This window comes from Arachis ipaensis, chromosome B4 (assembly GCF_059453495.1).
Source record: "Arachis ipaensis isolate K30076 ecotype BB chromosome B4, ASM5945349v1, whole genome shotgun sequence".
In the NCBI taxonomy this organism is placed as follows: domain Eukaryota; kingdom Viridiplantae; phylum Streptophyta; class Magnoliopsida; order Fabales; family Fabaceae; genus Arachis; species Arachis ipaensis.
The window spans coordinates 95,566,521-95,584,042 of NC_142439.1; the positions used below are offsets into that span (position 1 = coordinate 95,566,521).

At 31.0% G+C, this 17,522-nt stretch overlaps 1 protein-coding gene across 3 annotated transcripts; it reads right to left on the reverse strand.

Moving 5' to 3' along the window:
- Nucleotides 1-11,442: 11,442 nt before the first annotated feature.
- LOC107639446 (embryonic stem cell-specific 5-hydroxymethylcytosine-binding protein) lies at nt 11,443-16,783 on the reverse strand. 3 transcript variants are annotated; one of them, XM_088484133.1, is made up of 9 exons: nt 16,511-16,737; nt 16,000-16,156; nt 15,369-15,454; nt 14,669-14,781; nt 14,236-14,301; nt 13,635-13,727; nt 13,266-13,372; nt 12,949-13,014; nt 11,443-12,117 (listed from the first exon to the last, which is right to left on the reverse strand). In XM_088484133.1, exons 1-9 carry the CDS (start codon nt 16,603-16,605, stop codon nt 11,758-11,760), a joined length of 1,143 nt encoding a protein of 380 aa, XP_088340259.1. In that variant the 5' UTR covers nt 16,606-16,737; the 3' UTR covers nt 11,443-11,757. The 3 variants fall into 3 exon arrangements, with proteins under 3 accessions (XP_088340259.1, XP_016198427.1, XP_020976938.1); XM_016342941.3 differs by lacking the exon at nt 13,635-13,727 and having other exon boundaries at nt 16,511-16,783; XM_021121279.2 differs by lacking the exons at nt 13,635-13,727; nt 14,236-14,301 and having other exon boundaries at nt 16,511-16,735.
- Nucleotides 16,784-17,522: the final 739 nt, after the last annotated feature.

The following is a 17,522-nucleotide window of genomic DNA, read 5'->3' on the forward strand; positions in this document are numbered from 1 at the left end:
TCTCAAATCCAAACCTTTTAAATAACCTTTCAAACAAAACTAAGATTTTATAAAAATTTCGGCAGCACCTCCCCTAAAACTTGGACTTTTGCCACCCGGTTCGGGTCCCAACTAAACCGTTCCTCATTCCTTTTCAACAACACGAAATTAGAAATCAATTCAAATCAAGCTAAATCCAACAATCGCCTCAGTGGCGTATCTCAAGGATACTATTTCAAAATCAACTCAATATCAATCGATTTAACTCATTTCCAAAGCTTTAAAGAATCGATTCAGTAATAAATCATTTGTCCGAAACCAAGTCAATTAAAGTAAACCAGGCTGAATTCAAAAGTGTTCTATCTTTCACATCATCTAAATAATTGACTCAATTCAAACCAATCCTCAACGGATTAAACTCATTTCAAATCTTTAAAGAATCAACTTCCAAAGATTACATTTCACAAAGCCGCACAACAATTCAGCCAAACAAACATTCATAATCATTCGATACAATCAAATTATACATAAGGCCGATACAATCACCAAATACACATTTTCTCATAGCAGTATCCATATGTAATAATTCCAACACATAAAGCATAGTTTTTGGAAAGCGCCCCTACCTCAAAACGCAATTCCATAATCCAAACGCCTCATCAAGTCCATTTCCGCCTCAACCCGAACTGACGGCAACCAAAACCTCAGCTCCCAGCCACTTTCGCAATAACCATCGCAACACTATTCGCAACATATAATAATCAGGACTCAACCCCACGTTGTCAAAACTCATATTCTTTAACCGAACACCACAGAATACTAACGCGTGGCTTTCCGAAACATAAATACTTACCGAAACTAAGAAAGGACGGCTGAACCGAAACAGCGACGTTCCCTGGGCCGGCTCGGCAACAGCCCGGCAGCCACCTCAAGCGGCAGCGGCGACAAATTCTGATCACGACATCTGAAACCAACACGTAGCGACTATAGTATTCCCGGAATTTAAAAAGGACAGAAACCACAATTAAAACCCTTACCGACAACCTTTTCCGGCGACAGCAGCAGGGTCTCAAGCGGCAGAGGCTCAGCCCGGAGCTCCGGCGGAGATCCCGGAAGTCACAGGACCATCCTCAGCAGTCAGAATCACAGAGATGCAGCTCCCTTATCCGGCAGCGACACCGGCGGCGACCTGAGCCCTTTTCTGATGGCGACAGCGACAACCGGCGTCCTCAGTGACGATGGAGGCACGGCGGCGGCGCTCCTCCTCCGACACGGCTTGACGGCGACCCTGTGACAGCTGACCGCGGCGGGTCTGGCAGCACAGGCGGAGATTGGGCAGAGCGACTTCCCACCTTCGCAGTCCTCTCTTTCTCACCTTAGTCCTGATTCGCAGCAGAGGTGGCCTCTCGGACAGCGGCGGCGGTCTTCCCAGCGACAGTGGCGGTGCGACAGTCCCGAGCAACGCGGCGGCAGCAAGCTTCGATCACGGCAAGGGACGGTGCCGTTCTCCTTCTCCATTTTCGCGCAGCTCACTTCCTCAAGGCTCGCCTCGATCTCTCTCTCTCCTCCCTCTGTCCTTCGCGCGATTCTGGAGGCAGCGTCACGGGTCGGCGGCGACGAGGGCTGGACGCGATCTAAGCACGGCGCCGAGATGACCGACGACCGCGCGGCTCATCCCCTCCCCGGATCGCAACTCTGCTCCATCTCTCCCTTTCTGCTTCTATTGTTTTCCATTCATGGAAAGAGAGATAGAAAACTGTGTTGTGGCTAGGATAGGGCTGCGCAGCTGCTGGGTTGTGGGGGAAGCTGTGCGTGTGTGTGTCTGCTTGGAAAAGAGAGGTTGCAGCTGCTGAGGGGAAGAAGAAAGGTGGTGGCTGCTGGGTATAGGATTAGGGTTTCATTTTTGAAACTTAGGGTTAGGGTTACTTTTGTAATTTCAAATAAAAGTAGGGGTAATATAGTAATTAGGAACAAATTTTAACCCAACAAAATTAGTGTATAAAAATACTATTTGCTCATCAATTTTATAAATTATTTTTCATAAAATGCCCAAATCAAAATAATTAGAAATAATATAATTAAACCCTTTATTTTCCAAAGTAACAGTATTAATATTTAAAATATTAATTATTTAATCCGAATAATATAAAAATCCTTATTATTTCACAACTACCAACTTTATAATATAATTATAGAAAATAATCCAATAATTATCAAATTGGATAATAAATCATAACTTGTCTCAAGTTCAATAAATCAAAACTTGCCTTAATTATCCTTAATAAAATAATCTCTGAAATTAAGGCTATAAATAACTATATGATTTGAGACTTGATCATAATAAGACTTTTCAAAGTTCTGGGTCTTACAAAATCAAATCTATAAGATTCAAATTACTTAGATGCTATCTATGCTACTAAATCGAATGAAGGAGATTCGATTTACAATGAGTTGGATTGCTACTAAGTGAGTATAAATCGAACCTTATTGCTTCGATTTAGCATGGACCATATAAATCAAAATTTATAGATTCAATTTAGTAGGGGATGACATAATTCGAATTCTTTGAATTCAATTTACTTTCGAATCATAATGGCAAGTAATTTGAATCCTATAGATTCGATTTACTACATATTACCCTAATTCGAATTCATTAAATTTAATTTATATAGAAATGTAAATGGAGACAACTAGGTAACGTTTTTGGATTTGGGTGATTCAGGTAATTTTGGGGTGGCTTTGGTTTATCAACGTAAATTAACCTACTATGTGATATTAGTTATTGTTATATATATGAAAATGTTACTTATTTATGTATTGTTTGGGTTAGAAGAATTTGTAGAAAAATAAAATGTTGGAGAAAAAAATGGATAAAAAAATCAAATTTTTATTGTTTGGATCAACAAAAAAATTGAATGAAAAATATAAAAGTGTATGTGGAGCTCATGTAAATGTTTTCTCTTCAAAATTACAAAAAAAAAAAAAATTGATGCAGAAGTACAAATATGGGTAAAAATATAGAGTTACCATTTGAATTATAATTTATATATAATATATAAAAATATTAATATAATTTTACTCTATTATAATTTTTTCTCTTCTTACTTTTCATTCTATCCAAGCAAAAGAATTTTTTTTTTATTTTTTTTCATTCATTTTTTCTTCATCTAAACAACACACAAAAAAATATAATTTTCTTTTCATTTTCTTTCCTCTTATTTTTTTTCTTTCCATTTTCTTTCTTCTTATTTTCCATCTTATATCCAAACAATAGTTTAATGTTTATCCATTTATCTTTTATTAATATTGTTATAATAAGGATACATATGTGACTTTATAAAAATGATATAACCTAAACTTTGATTATCTAAAAATTTATTGAGTTGCTAGAATAGCTCCACGTCACGAACCAATGAATGCTAACAATAGGGATGATCACAAAAACAACTAAAGCGGGTATTTACAGGGATTACTCGCGTTTTGGGTTAGATGTGGACTCGTGAAATCCTCACGACCTGCCATACGAAAATGGATGGGGACTAGGGGTGGCAAACGGGTTGAAACCCGTCGGGCTAACCTGCATAACCCGCCAAAAAAGCAGGTTGGGTTGGAAATTTAAGACCGCCAAACTTAAAAAGCCCGCCTACCCCCGTACCGCCTAATCCATGAGCTTTGGCGGGGCGGGGCGGGGCAAACTTTTCTGCAGGGTCAAACTTTTATTTTGTCAGAGCTATTTTTTTACAAATTTCTAGGATGTTATTGATCTACAAGAGGATGAAGATGATCATTGAAGATGTTCTAAGTTATATTTTGGATTATGTTTTATATTTGATTGATTATAAACTTGAAGATGTTTAATTATATATTTTTGATAATATTTGTTTTACTTTAGACAATGTTGGTTTTATTATTTTGTTTCAAAAAATTTGGTTTATAATTATGTTTATTACATATTTATAATTATAAAGATTTTAATGTGTGTGAATTTAAAAATTATAATTTTTTTTATATTTTTAGAAATTATAAATTTATTAAAATTATTGTGAAATCATATATATTGTTTAATATTTAATGGTTTATAAAAAAAAAAAGAGGAGATCCCGCCAGTCTACCATTAGGCGGAACAGGGGAAAAATTCAGGACCGCCTTATTAGGCGGGGCGGGGAGGGCCAGCCCACCAGATGCCAGACTTTTGGTGAGATAGGGCGGGCTTTTTCGTTTGCCACCCCTAATGAGGACACGGACATAAGTACCCGCCCATGGAACCTATTAAATATACGCGAATATAAAATTATTAATTTATCCTAATTTATATATACATAAATCCATTCCTTGAATTTAGTAACCCTACTTTCTGTCCCCAATTCGAAATTTTCCTTCTTCTTCCGGACTCATTCTCAGCCTCGATCCTCTCTCTCTCTAACTTACTTTCTCTGTCTCTCAAATTCGTCACTACGTTGCTCAATATCGTTTCAAAAAATTATGTTATGTTATTATGTTGGAATATGTTTTCATGTTTTCTCCTTTTGAAATGTTATTTTTCATAACGAATATGTTATAAATTATATTGAATTATATTGAATTGATTATTTATGATTATTATATTATATTTTTCTGTGTTAATTTTTTTAAAAAATTTCAAAGAATATTCGTAGATAACCGAGAAGATCTGCGTTTCCTAAGGGATAATTAAACAGGAACTTGCAATGACGGAGAAGGAACGGGAACATTTTTTTTAAAATAGAAGTGAGGGATGGAAAGGGGGCTTCTCACGCTCCTCTGAGTACTCATTACCATATCTAACTAGAAATGGAGATCCAATCTGAGCCAATTTAAAAGGGGACACGTGGACTTCATCTGCATTGGGCCTTTAAGGTAATGAACTTAAGTCAGATTTTGGACCCTAATAATGGATTTTAGTTGATCTTGCTTGCATTGAGGTCTTACTAGGTCCAAATATATCTTGGATTAATATTTTGAGTCATTGTTATAACAAATACTATACTATTTAATATTATAACACTTAATATATATAAAAGTTTGATATATTTACAAGTCATTTTTTAATTCAAATTAAAAAATTAATTATCTCTTTTTTTAGTTTTAAATATTATTTTCTAATGTAACGAAAAAGTGAAAATAACAATAATTATTTACATAATTAAAATAGATAATCTTAATATATACATGAAACTATATATATTAAAGATTATTATATATGTTATATAATTTTTTTTCTTTTCCGATTGATCCAAAGAAACTGAATACTCAATAGCTGTTAGTGACTCCATTAATTCTCTATCTGCTGGATTGACCCTTCCAGTTGGCCTAAAATCACTGAATGGAATTGAACACTATTCTGCAGGGAAGGAAACTAGAGATTGCTCGACTCAAGCAGGACGAGCAATCTCCGTGCCCCACAACTATGAATAGTATAGTGATAGTGGGGTTGAAACACACGAGTGCTCGCCCTTTCTTTCATTTCTAGTAGGCCACTTTTTCGGAACGCAGTCCGGGATAACCGCGATAAAATAATATGTTTTGTATCTATTTTCAATCGAAATGCCTTTTTTTCTCAATGGCAACTGGCACTTAAACTAGATATCCCTCAGCCAGAGACTCTGGAATGAAATAACTTTTATGATAGTAAGATAGCGTTAGAGTCACCAGCAATCCTTTTTCGTTTATTGGGAGACTAAAAAAGGCTTTGTCAAGCAGGCATGATTGTCGCGTCGATCGACAGTTGAAAAATCCTATCTCCGGGGCCCTCACTTTAGCTATTTGTATAATTTATTTTTTTCATCTTAATATTTAATAAATTTAACATACAAAATAAGTAACTTAAGTCATTATCTAAGACAATAAATATAATAGTGCAAATACTTATTTATTTATTAGTAGTAAAAAAATATGTAAATAGTATAAATTGATATTTTTTTTGTATAAAAACAATAATAAAGGTTATTAATTAAGTTAATTACATAATTAAAAAATTATGAAAAATTTCTTAAATAATAATAAAAAATAAGATCACTATTATCACATATTACAAAGTTTATGAAAAAAATTTTGAATAATAAATCAATTCTCAATAGATTATACATTAATTTTATCAAAAAAAATAATCAATACATTAGATATTATTATTTACGTACTAATATAATATATATTATCGATTATTGAGTTTATAATTAATTTTTAACCCAATTTTTGGTAATTAAAATTTAAATGATTGGAATTATTAAATATTGAATATTTTGCATCTAACCAATTTATTTTTTTATTGAAATTAAAAAAGGATGAGTTGTTATTCAATTCTAAATTTAAATTTGAGTAAGAAAATAAAAAAATATATTTTAAATTTTATCTCACTAACCAGAATTTATTTCAAGATAAGAAATTACTTTGTACATCATATAAATTGTAAAATAGTATGGTCATTTGCTATTTTCTAATGGTAAATATTATCAAATAAAATGGTGTAAGAAATTAGAAGAAAATTCATTTACAAGTTTAGAAAATATTAATTTATTTTTTAATAGATTAAATTATATATTGAATAACAAAAGTTATTATTAGTTACTTTTTACACTAAATAATACTCAACGATGGTGTTTTGGTACACCATGTTATCAAGAAATATTAATCAATCTAATAACTTTTGTAATGACATAAGTTTATGAATTTGAAAATTTAAAAATCATTTCATAAAATGTGAAGTTTTAATGAGTAACAATGTTGGTCATATTGTTTTGACTTTAAGAATGAATATGATACCAACAAATAAAATTGTCCCAAGTAAATTTCAACAAAGACAAAAGTCCATAAGTATTGCTATTAATGAAAAAAGATTTTATTTTAAAGACAAATACAATTTTTTTCTACGGATTTCCTAACTCGGCAAATCGAGGACTAATCCACTACATATTGATGGTTTATTTATTAAGGGTCTGTCGCTAACTAATGGATTGTTATACACATAAGACGAGATTCGAACTCCAAATACTTACTTAAACGGACAAATGAGATGACCATTCAACCAATTCAAATTGATTAAAACAAATATTAATTATTTTTAATATTTTTAAGTTATAAAATATTTATAATAATAATTACAATAGATATTTTTTATTTAAATTTTAATAAAAATTTTTTATATAATTTTATGTATTATCCCGTGTAGGACACCGGAACATACATTAGTTAAGTTAAAAAAATGATAAATTAGGTCAACTATTGATTTATAATAGATAGGTAATTTTTATTCAATAATTAATTTGTTTTATTAGAATTGTGTTGTTTTCTTTTGGATTGATTGGAGTTTATTTCGTAGGTTATTGGTATAGTCTTATTTGTAGTTTGCAGTTGAGGTTATTTTTTTTAAATATTTTAAATTTTTTAAGTTAGATTTGTAGGACGAAAGTGGAAGAATGATGTCCAATCACTTCTTCTCGACCCTTTCTCTACTGAAAATAATAAAGGAATGCAGTGACGGACCCAGAAAATTTTAGGAGTGGAGGCAAAAAAAAAAAAAAAAAATATATATATATATATATATATATATTAAATAAATTTTGTTAAATATTATTAATTATATGGAGATATAAAAATTAAAAAGAGTTAGCGAACACTTTTATTCTTAAAATACTATTTATTATATATAATTTATAAAAAATATTTTTTTTTTCTAAAATTTAAAATTAAAATATTTTAATTAAATTATAGATAACTTATTATCCTAACTAATCTTTTTATACACATTTAATAATAAAAGATTGAATTAACTGGCATATTAGCACATAATAATACATTAGTATTTATAATTTGAAATTAGAATTATATATAAATACTAGAAAAATTAAATTTTTATATGAAAAGTATGTTTATATAAAATAATAAAAACATAATTTTTATAATTTTTTTATTTTTTAAAATAATTAAATTTATTATATATTTTTTAATTTAATTATGATATAATGTTAGATAAAATATTTTTTATCATTATTTTTAAAAATAAAAAAATATTATAAATTAGTAAATTAATCAATTCATTTTAAAATTTTATATGCAACATAGGTACATATAATAGAACAAAAGATAAAAAATAAGTAATAAGGATAAATAAATCAAGAATAAAATAAAATATATAAAGTCACGAAAAAAATAAAATATTAGATTGATACCTAAACTATAATTGTTTGAATTAAAAATTACAATTAAAAATATCAAAAAGAAAAACAATAAAATTGAAAGATACATAGAGTCATGGAGAGCTATATAAAAAAATTAGAGAATTTAAAATTTACTTTTTGATGAAGAGAAGATGACCATTAGACAAGGAATAGAAAAAGAAAGTTGAAAATATAAAAATAAGAAGAGGGTTTAAGAGAATAAAGAATTAACGGTACAATAATTAAATTTGATTAGGTTAAATAATAGTCAAAATAAAAAAAAAATAAAAAAATAAATTTAAAACTTTAACTAATTGAATTTATTTTATTTGTAATGGATCATTTAAAATTTGAAGGATATTTGATGAAGTGAAGAGAGCCTCTATTTATAGAGTGGTAGAATAATCTAGCCATGCGTCACCGAATTGGATGGCAGGCACAATTCTAACTAGTTCTCCGCACTACTTTTATGCAGTTGAATACTATCATGCCTATTTATATCTACAGCTGTAGCAATAGGTGTATAATTTGGTAATACTCTAATTTGTCCACTATTAGTGGATAAAATAATATCCTTCAATAACCTATTCTATAAGAGATTCTCTTATATTTCAAAATTCAAGGTATAATATTATTATGTATAGTATTCTAAATCTAGAATACTAATAAATGCGATATATTAGATATATATTATATATAAGTATATCTTTTAAAACAAAAATTAAAAACATCATGGGCAAGTGCCCCCTCATTTGTATGCTTGGGTCCGTCCCTGAAGGAATGCCTATTAGAATGATTAGAATCGGATGTTTGACTGAATATTTGCTTGTTTGAAATTATTATTGCATTTGTTGACTTGGTGAAAATTGATAATGTTGTTTGGTGGAGACGGCTAACTTAAAGAAAATTTTGCCAAAATTTCTCTGAAAGTTTTTAAATTTATGATATCACTGATGCTTATGTTGTTATCAAATTGGTTTAATTTGGGAAACAACAAGAATATTGTTTGGTGGAGGCATCTTATTTAAGAGAAAGTTTTATCGAAATTTCGTAAACAATTTAATAAGTTTTAATTTTGTTAGTGTCTAGGTTATTTGAACTTTGTTACACGACGATTCTAAGTCATGGTTTGTAATTTAACTTTTTATTATTTTTGTACATTTTATTTGTATTGTTGATATTCTAATTTATTGTTTTAATAAAAAACACTATTTATTTCCTATTAGTTTTAATAGTGTTTTAAATATGAATTTTTGGTAACAGGATAATGGGTATTTAATATATTTAATTGAAAATAACTTTAAAAAACTAGTCATACACATTGCTGTCGAATTTATACAGTAATAAATTAATTTATTTTTTTTGGGTTTATAGGAAAAAATTCGACAATAATACTTTATCAATTCATCATTTCTGGTGTTATTATCATTGAATTTAAGGGTATTTGTGAATAGGATCGGATATAATCAAAATCTTGATCTGATCTACATTAAACTCATCAAATCTAATATCCGTACTTTTTTATGTTTAGATATGATTTGATCCGTATATTTTAAGATCGAATATCGAATATATCCACAAAATAAAAAATATATTAAAAAAATTTATTTCTATAAAAAAAGTCAATAAAACTACTTTTTCACTCTAATAAAATCTCATTTTTTTACTCTTCCAGACTCCTAAAATATTATTCAAGCAATTTTTTTTAAATAATAAAAATAAAATAATATAACATATATAAATAATTATTAATTAAAATAAAATATAAATACAACATATGTATATTATTTAGTGCAGATCGAATTTACAAACATAAACGTAATATCTGTGATCTAATTCGATTGAATCATATATTCAAATTGTAGATCAGATATAGATAAATATTGTATGGGTATAATTTGATCTATAAACGCTCCTAGTCAAATTATCCGACGGCACTACCAACATTCTTCGTGTTGGAACTAGGAAATTTGATGGTAATGTGTTTAGGTCGAGGATTTTTTAGTTGGATGGAAGCCGACGATATATCCGAAAGTAATATTATTTATAGTTGGATTTATATATAAAATCAGACAGTAAAGAGCAAATTTCTTGAAATGTTCATCATGTAACAAAATAAATAGTCTAATGTTTAGGTTATTGGTAAGTAGAGCAAAATATTAGGGAAATGTACAATTAATATTGGTTGCGAACTTTTAGGTTATTTTATTGAAAGAAAATGTTATAAAAATAAAGGAGTTATGACTTATGAATCATGGACCAATCCTAACGTTTTACTTGATGAATAAACAAAAAGGAGCCACTTAAATAAAGATGTCAAAAACGTCTTTTTTTTAAAGATGTTTTTTAAAAATTAAAATTTAATACATATAATCAATTAAATTGTATTATTTTTATTAAAATTAGACTGGACAAATCAGTTTAGCAAAAAAATTAATAAATTAAATTTTTAAACCGGTATAAATTAATATTTTTTATAAAAAGTTACTACAATATCCCTATTATAAAACACAACTAAAATATTCCTATCATATATATATATATATATATATAAATTTTGAAAACTTTAAATTCTAACCCTATAATGATAGAGAAGAAAAGGGCTAGAATTTAGAATTTTTAAAATTAATATATATAATAAGAGTATTTTAGTCATTTTATATAATAGGAGTATTATAGTAATTTTTTATAAAAAATAATATTAATTTAGACGAATTCAAAATTTGATTCACTATTTTTCGGTCAAATTAATTTATCTAACATAATTTTGACAAAAATAACATAATTTAAATGATTATATGTGTTAAATTTTAATTATTAAAAAATATCTTAAAAAAAAGACGTTTTCTGCGTCTTTAAATAATATGTTCCCTTACATAAATACATAGTTTGCATAGATACAGTAAATCTAATTTGCCTACATATATCTAATGTGTTTATCTTAAATGATAAAATTGACTCTTTTTTAGTCTTTCAATTTCCTACTATCATACTGAAAGGAGTCTATTGTTCTCAATCTTTTGGCAGTTGATAGAAAATTTTTATGAAGAGGAAACCCCAAAGGCAATAGTTCCAGCTAAAAAGGATGCAGTTGATGTGGAGAATCTTGCATTGAAATTAGAATGGAGCAGTTTGTGACAGCTACTGTCAAGAGTAGGAGATTGATTGAAGATGGCAAAGGTAGAACCGCCACATAAATGACTCCTTTCGAGGATAGAGTTTGTGACGATGGAAATTGTCCATTGTAGATCTCCATTGCTTTTATTTGTTGTTTTATCACGCAATGACCCAAAAAGAAAGCAATACAGTTTTTATATTAAAAATAAATAAATTATATCGAGTTCAGAAACTTTAATAGAAAAGATTGCGCGGTTAACAAATAACAAGCATTGTTATATTAAGATGGTGTACACGATCCATGATCGATGGGAAAGTGAGTCCTTCCCACAAGACTTGAGCGGGTTAGCGTAGAGTAAAATGCATTGGATAAAGCATGACCTCTCTCTATGGAGAACTAAAACAAAATGCATCTACATTACATAATTTACACCAATAACCAACATAACATGGCAAAATCTTGTCGTTCAAGCCAATCCTTCATAACTGATTATCTTTTTCCAAAGTAGGAAAACAAGTTCGGTTGTTTATCATCAGCAGCATTAGTCTTTGCCTTTTCCCTTTTCTTTGCAGGGTTTGGACTCACAACATCTTTGTTAGCCAAAGCTGGCTTTGATTCACCTGAAAAAGCCTCATAATCGCGCTTGGTTGGGACCTTCGTAGCATCTTGAGAAGATTTGAAGTCACTGTCCCCTACCTCAGTTTTTTTGGCTTCCTCTGCCTGTTCTTCACTCTTGATAAATCCTTGACTTGGCACTATTTTCTGCTCTGGCTTTGTCTCTTCATTTTCAGATCCCTTTCTTGAGAAGAACTTAGAGATCAAAGTGTTACCTTCCGCCTTTACTTGAATCTGCACAATCGGACTAGGTTTAGGACAACATTCTTGGCTGATTATGATGGCAGTTAAATTTATCTCAAGTTGATGAAGTAATGATAGCATTAAATTCGGTTTGTTAGGATTTGAATATAGTTTGTAGAGATATTAAATTCTAAGAAACCTATTTTAATAAGATCTTTGCTTCTTCACAAGCAAAGCCTAACAAACCTACATATGAACAGCAATTAATGCAACTACTGTAAGTGCCAGCATGATTCTTTTCTTATCTGGATTAACAAAAATCCTATTTGCGCAGCAGCCACTATGTATTTTTGTATAAATACATACGTTGTTTAACTCATTTTCAATGTGTATTTTGTATTGCAACATGTCTATACGAGTGACTGATTTTTTTATGTACATGTAGCATGGTTATTGTATTTGATCTTAACCCTGCAAGTAAAGAAGCTAATTCCATTATTTGGATCTAGTAACCTCCAAGTCACAGTATAGCAATCTTATTTAATGCCATACCAAGACTCTGCCAATAAACCCCTCTCAAGAAACCCAGTAAAAAGCAAAAACCAATGTAATTAAGAGCTTTCAATGAGCCGAATGCCCGAACCCAACAAAATAATGTATGTTTCTAAAATTTGTTTTTCCAAAAATGTATGCATTAAGAAACGAAAGAACTAAGATCTAGTCACACATAACATAATTATGGCTTAGATAAAACTCCATGTGATTTGTCTATTTTGTTTTGGCTCAATACATCTTGGCATGCATGTTGAAATGTTGAAACCGAGAAAACCATAACCAGGGAGAAATCACATGAAAGGGAAGCAGAATGCTCAATGGCCATACCTCCTTTATGCACTCAGGTCCATCAAATGATGGCTTGCCCATTGCAGGCGTCACTGGGTACCAAACCTAGACATCAAAAGGATTGGTTAGCAAACAAAAAAAAAAAATTCATGATTTAAGCTTTCTGAGAGCAAACATGCAAGGCTTTCTTTCAAATTTGAATGGAAAGAAAAATTATCTTAAATTCTAAATATTTTTGTTTGCATGTTTTATAATTGAAAAAGAAAAAAGCACTTTTTACTTCTTTTTTTTTTTAAAATATCAAATTTACAAGCTATTAATGTCAAAATTCTAAACAAATTAGATAAAGATCATACCAGATCAGATTCCTCATATGGCTTCAGCAAATTCTTAAAACTGGAAGTAGAGCCGCTTAGCCAGGCATCAGTTGATTCCTTGTCACAAAAAATAACAGGCATCCTGTCTACAAAGACACAATAAAAGTGACAAATCTTAGTTCACCAATGTAGGACATGGCCACTCAATAGGTACAGGGCTAATAATAAAAAGGGGCACATAGTTCCCTCAAGTTGGCTGAACAGATAATCTCGTGCATCTTAAATATAAGCTTAGAACCAAATTGTTAAATGACATCTATTCTTTTCAATGTATTATTAAGGAAACTTATCAACGAAATTGTGTTTTACGTAAATTCTTTTTATTTATAGAAAGGAGAAAAGGCATACCTAGGATCTCACTGAAATCCTTTTTTTCTACGTTCTTCAAATCAGGTATCATGAGGTCAAAATGGTTTCCCCGTTGAAGTAAACCATTTAGGGCTTGGTAACAAACAGGGTAAAGAGTAAGCACATTTCTTTTCTGTTCTTTTAGAATAGCCACAACTAATACATTCAGGTGAATTTGTTTTCTTTTTGTATTTCTAGATTAGTTTTAACTACCAATATGCCACCTTTATAATTTCTTTCGCATTTTCAAATTTCCTACTTTCACTATTTTATTCACAAAACACAGGAAAGGAAATGGAAACCAAGTTCCTTCTCAACGAAACAAAATGGGCTAATACAGAATTTAGAACCAAAGGCATTACCGCAAAGGAAAAAAGAATCACTAAAATAATTTGCAGTTGTTTGATAAAATGTGATATAATCAAGATCAGTCATTTGCAACAGTATAACAATAGTTTTTATCAAGGCACGGCCAGTACAATAGAGTAATCTCATTCTAGAATCCAGCTATTTAAATAGTGATTTGTTAGTATCAGACTTGTAATATAATATCAGCCAGAAATTTTGCTAGCACGTCAACATTTAGGAGTGCATGACTCACCATGAAGCCACTGAAGAGCTGGAGAGGAAGAGGTTGTAATAATAGTAAATGTGTATAGTATTTCACCTGTAGTTAAAAATATTCGCATCAGCATTAAGTAAACCTAAAAGGAAATCTACTAATGAATCAAATGTCATTGCCCTACATTTTTTATTAGGAACAAATTTGGGAGAGTTTACAACAGGAGGAGGAGGAGGAAAATGGCAAGAAAGTTGTTAACAAGTCAGTTAGGAGTAAAAGTGATATAGAGGAAGAGAGGGAAGTTTTGATTTTGTCTTGTCATCTGTACCAATTTGTAGGAGACTCATTCCTTAGTTAGATTTTTCCCAAGTGTACACTATAGGAGGTTCCTCGGTCAGTTTGCCTTCTCACACACACACAACTTTCCTATTGCTGATACCAGTTCTGACATCTATCTAAAGAAATATCTTACCTTCAGAATCCTGCCAAGAGTCATAAAGAGCAGCGAAGACAAGTGGTCGTCCATCTTTGAAGTGAATATAGTATGGCTGTTTTCTTGAACCATCCTTTTTCCACTCGTAAAATCTTCAAACAAATATTTAGAAAAATCAACTTAAAGAGTTCAACTTTACATCAGAAAAATGGATGCGATGGACTGTTTAGAAAAATTATATCAACTATAAAGAAGTGTCTACACTCTACAGTCAAAAGAAATATATGAAACCATAATTTTTTCCTACAAACTAGGCAATAAATTTCGACAAGAATAATAGAACTGCTGAAGATATAATAGGAAAAGGAATACATAGTCAGGACCATGATTGTCAAGATGAAAATACATAATGCAAATGCTTTGTCTACCCAGCAAACAGAATTAATTATTTAATTTTCATCCAGCTCATACATTTCCCAGAAAAAAAAAAAGACAAAAATGCTCAACTATACATGCAAGCATTTCTTCACTCGTGTAACCATGTCCATGGAATACAATCAGTAAAGAAAAATGTCCAACTTTATTCCTTGAACTATATTCTTGTACTAAAATACCAGCCGAAACAGCAAGCAGGTATTGAGAAAAGGTTCAAGAGGAAACATTCCCACTCCCAACCCAATCATGCTTAAGCGAGAAGAGAAGAGTGAAAACAGGACAAACAAATTAATGCAATACATACCCTTCTAATGCTACAAGGCATCTGTTTTTAGGAAGCAGACGGCGAAATGAAGTTTTTTCATTTAAGGACTCAGATCGAGCATTAAACTGCAGTATATAGCACACACGACACATCAGAATAAGTACTTCATAAAAACGAATTGGAATTTATAATAATATGTGCTAGACACTCTAATAAGGACTTTGAAAATAAATAAATAAACAGTACCATTTAATTTTATCCACATTCTTAAGCATACTGACATTCCCAAGTATAGTGTCAGTTAAAATTGCAAGATTTATTTGAGAATCAAGTGAGAGGATTGGGAAACTCTGGGTTTTTGGATCTTACATCAATGTTTGAGTGACATGATTATAACTTTTGTCATCTGTGTACGGGTATATGACCCAAATTTTTCACCTCGAACTCTCATAATTAGTTAGCTGGCATAGCAGCAAGGGAACACCGCAACAACTTTGAACTTAGTTTATAATGATTTATCTAGAATATATGCAAATCAAAGTTTAAGCTGCCGTAACAACTATCCAAAATGGCTTAACAATCAGTTATCTAAGGTTACAATTAATGTATAAGCGGGCTGAGAATATAACCTAATAAAATACAAAAGTGCTTTGAGCAAGTGAAGATATACCATCTTGTAGTGATCAGGCCGCTCTGTCTTTTTTGTAAAACTGGGGACTAAACCCCATTTCATGCAATGAAGAACATGGCCTTCACTGTTAGACGCATCTTCCCTACGAACTACCGGCAGATTGAATCCCGGCGACACATTATAGGATGGCCTATACCTACACACCGGCAAATTCAAAGCGTTAACTCGCATGCAGTTCTCTTCGTGTGATTGAGAACAGTTAAAAGGACAATTAACTTCGCCTGAAGATAATGTATGTAAGTCTTCACTGAAACTCAATTACGCAAATGCATTCGAAGCTCTAATACACAAAACAAAAGCCCTCTTTTCAGATTGAATACAATAAAGCAGCTTAATTTGGCCCCTCTAGAGCCAGAGTGCAGAAGTTAATAAAATAAAAAAGTAAATGCTTAACTAGTTTTGGATTATTTAGTATAATCCGTTCCTAAGTTGCTAAATGAACTCCAAAACAAGGATTTGAAGCAAGCGTAGAGTGGAATTGTTACCGTACCGGTCCATATGGAGAGAACGAATAGCGGGAAGGGTGCGATGACAAGCCCTTGCTACATCATCGCCTCTTAGAGTACACCGTGCTCTTCCACACATCTCTCTTTCCTTCTTTCTCTCTTTCGTTCAGAGTATCGCTGTTGTGTTTTTTTTTTCTTTCCCTCTTGCGCAACCAAGTAAAGGGCGGGAAGAATCACTACTTACTTCTTGGAAAGTCTACGGGACAGGTTTCACAAGAGAGTTTTTGTTTGGGATTGGAAAGAAAACAAACAATAATAAAAAAAAATTATTTAAGAAAGATAATTTCATTAAATATTACTTTCAAATTTTTTCTAAGACAATGAAAGTTTTATTTGGAAAGAATGGAGAGAAAGATTTTCATTGTACATCTCTCTCAAGATTAATTGGAGATCAGCACATAATTTCTAAAACATTATATTTCGGATTTTTAATCCCAAAAGATTAATAAAACTAAAGTAATCATGTAAATGATTGACAATAATAAAGGCATCCAAACAGTTTGTCTCACATATATATCTCTTTTTTCCGAGTCTCAAGTTAAAAGAAAGTATATTCAAATAGCAAATAACTCTCCTTATAGAATATTATGACTCTCAATTGTTCCCAGCAGCCTCGTTGCCACCTTTCCTTCCGATCTCTGCTAACACAGGCAAAACAAATCCGAGCACCATTGTCAGGATAGCTAGCATCATAATTAATTTTAAAGGTATCAACCAAAGAAAAATCTATGAGCCACTAATAGTAGAGGGGATACACATCGTGAATGCAATGTAAAACTGATTCCTGACCTAAAAAATATCGTGGACAGTTATTCGTGTGCGAAATGTCCCTCCTAAAATGAAATGTAGCAGTAGGAAGAGCCTCCCGAAGACATAGCCAGACCAAGAATTTGTACTTTTCCTGAACATGTTGACGCCAAAGTCAAAACCAATTCCCCCTATCCTCCCAACTAAACATCTTTCTTACTGAGTTACAAATAACCACTACGAGCGTCA

Bases quoted from the DNA above. Each gene is read 5' to 3' on its own strand.
- LOC107639446 (XM_088484133.1), bottom strand. From the start codon at position 16,605: ATGTGTGGAAGAGCACGGTGTACTCTAAGAGGCGATGATGTAGCAAGG. The intron at 16,157-16,510 runs GTACGGTAACAA...GCCGGTGTGTAG, and splicing joins CGTTCTCTCCATATGGACCG to GTATAGGCCATCCTATAATG. The intron at 13,728-14,235 runs GTGAGTCATGCA...TTTGTTACCAAG, and splicing joins AGCTCTTCAGTGGCTTCATG to CCCTAAATGGTTTACTTCAA.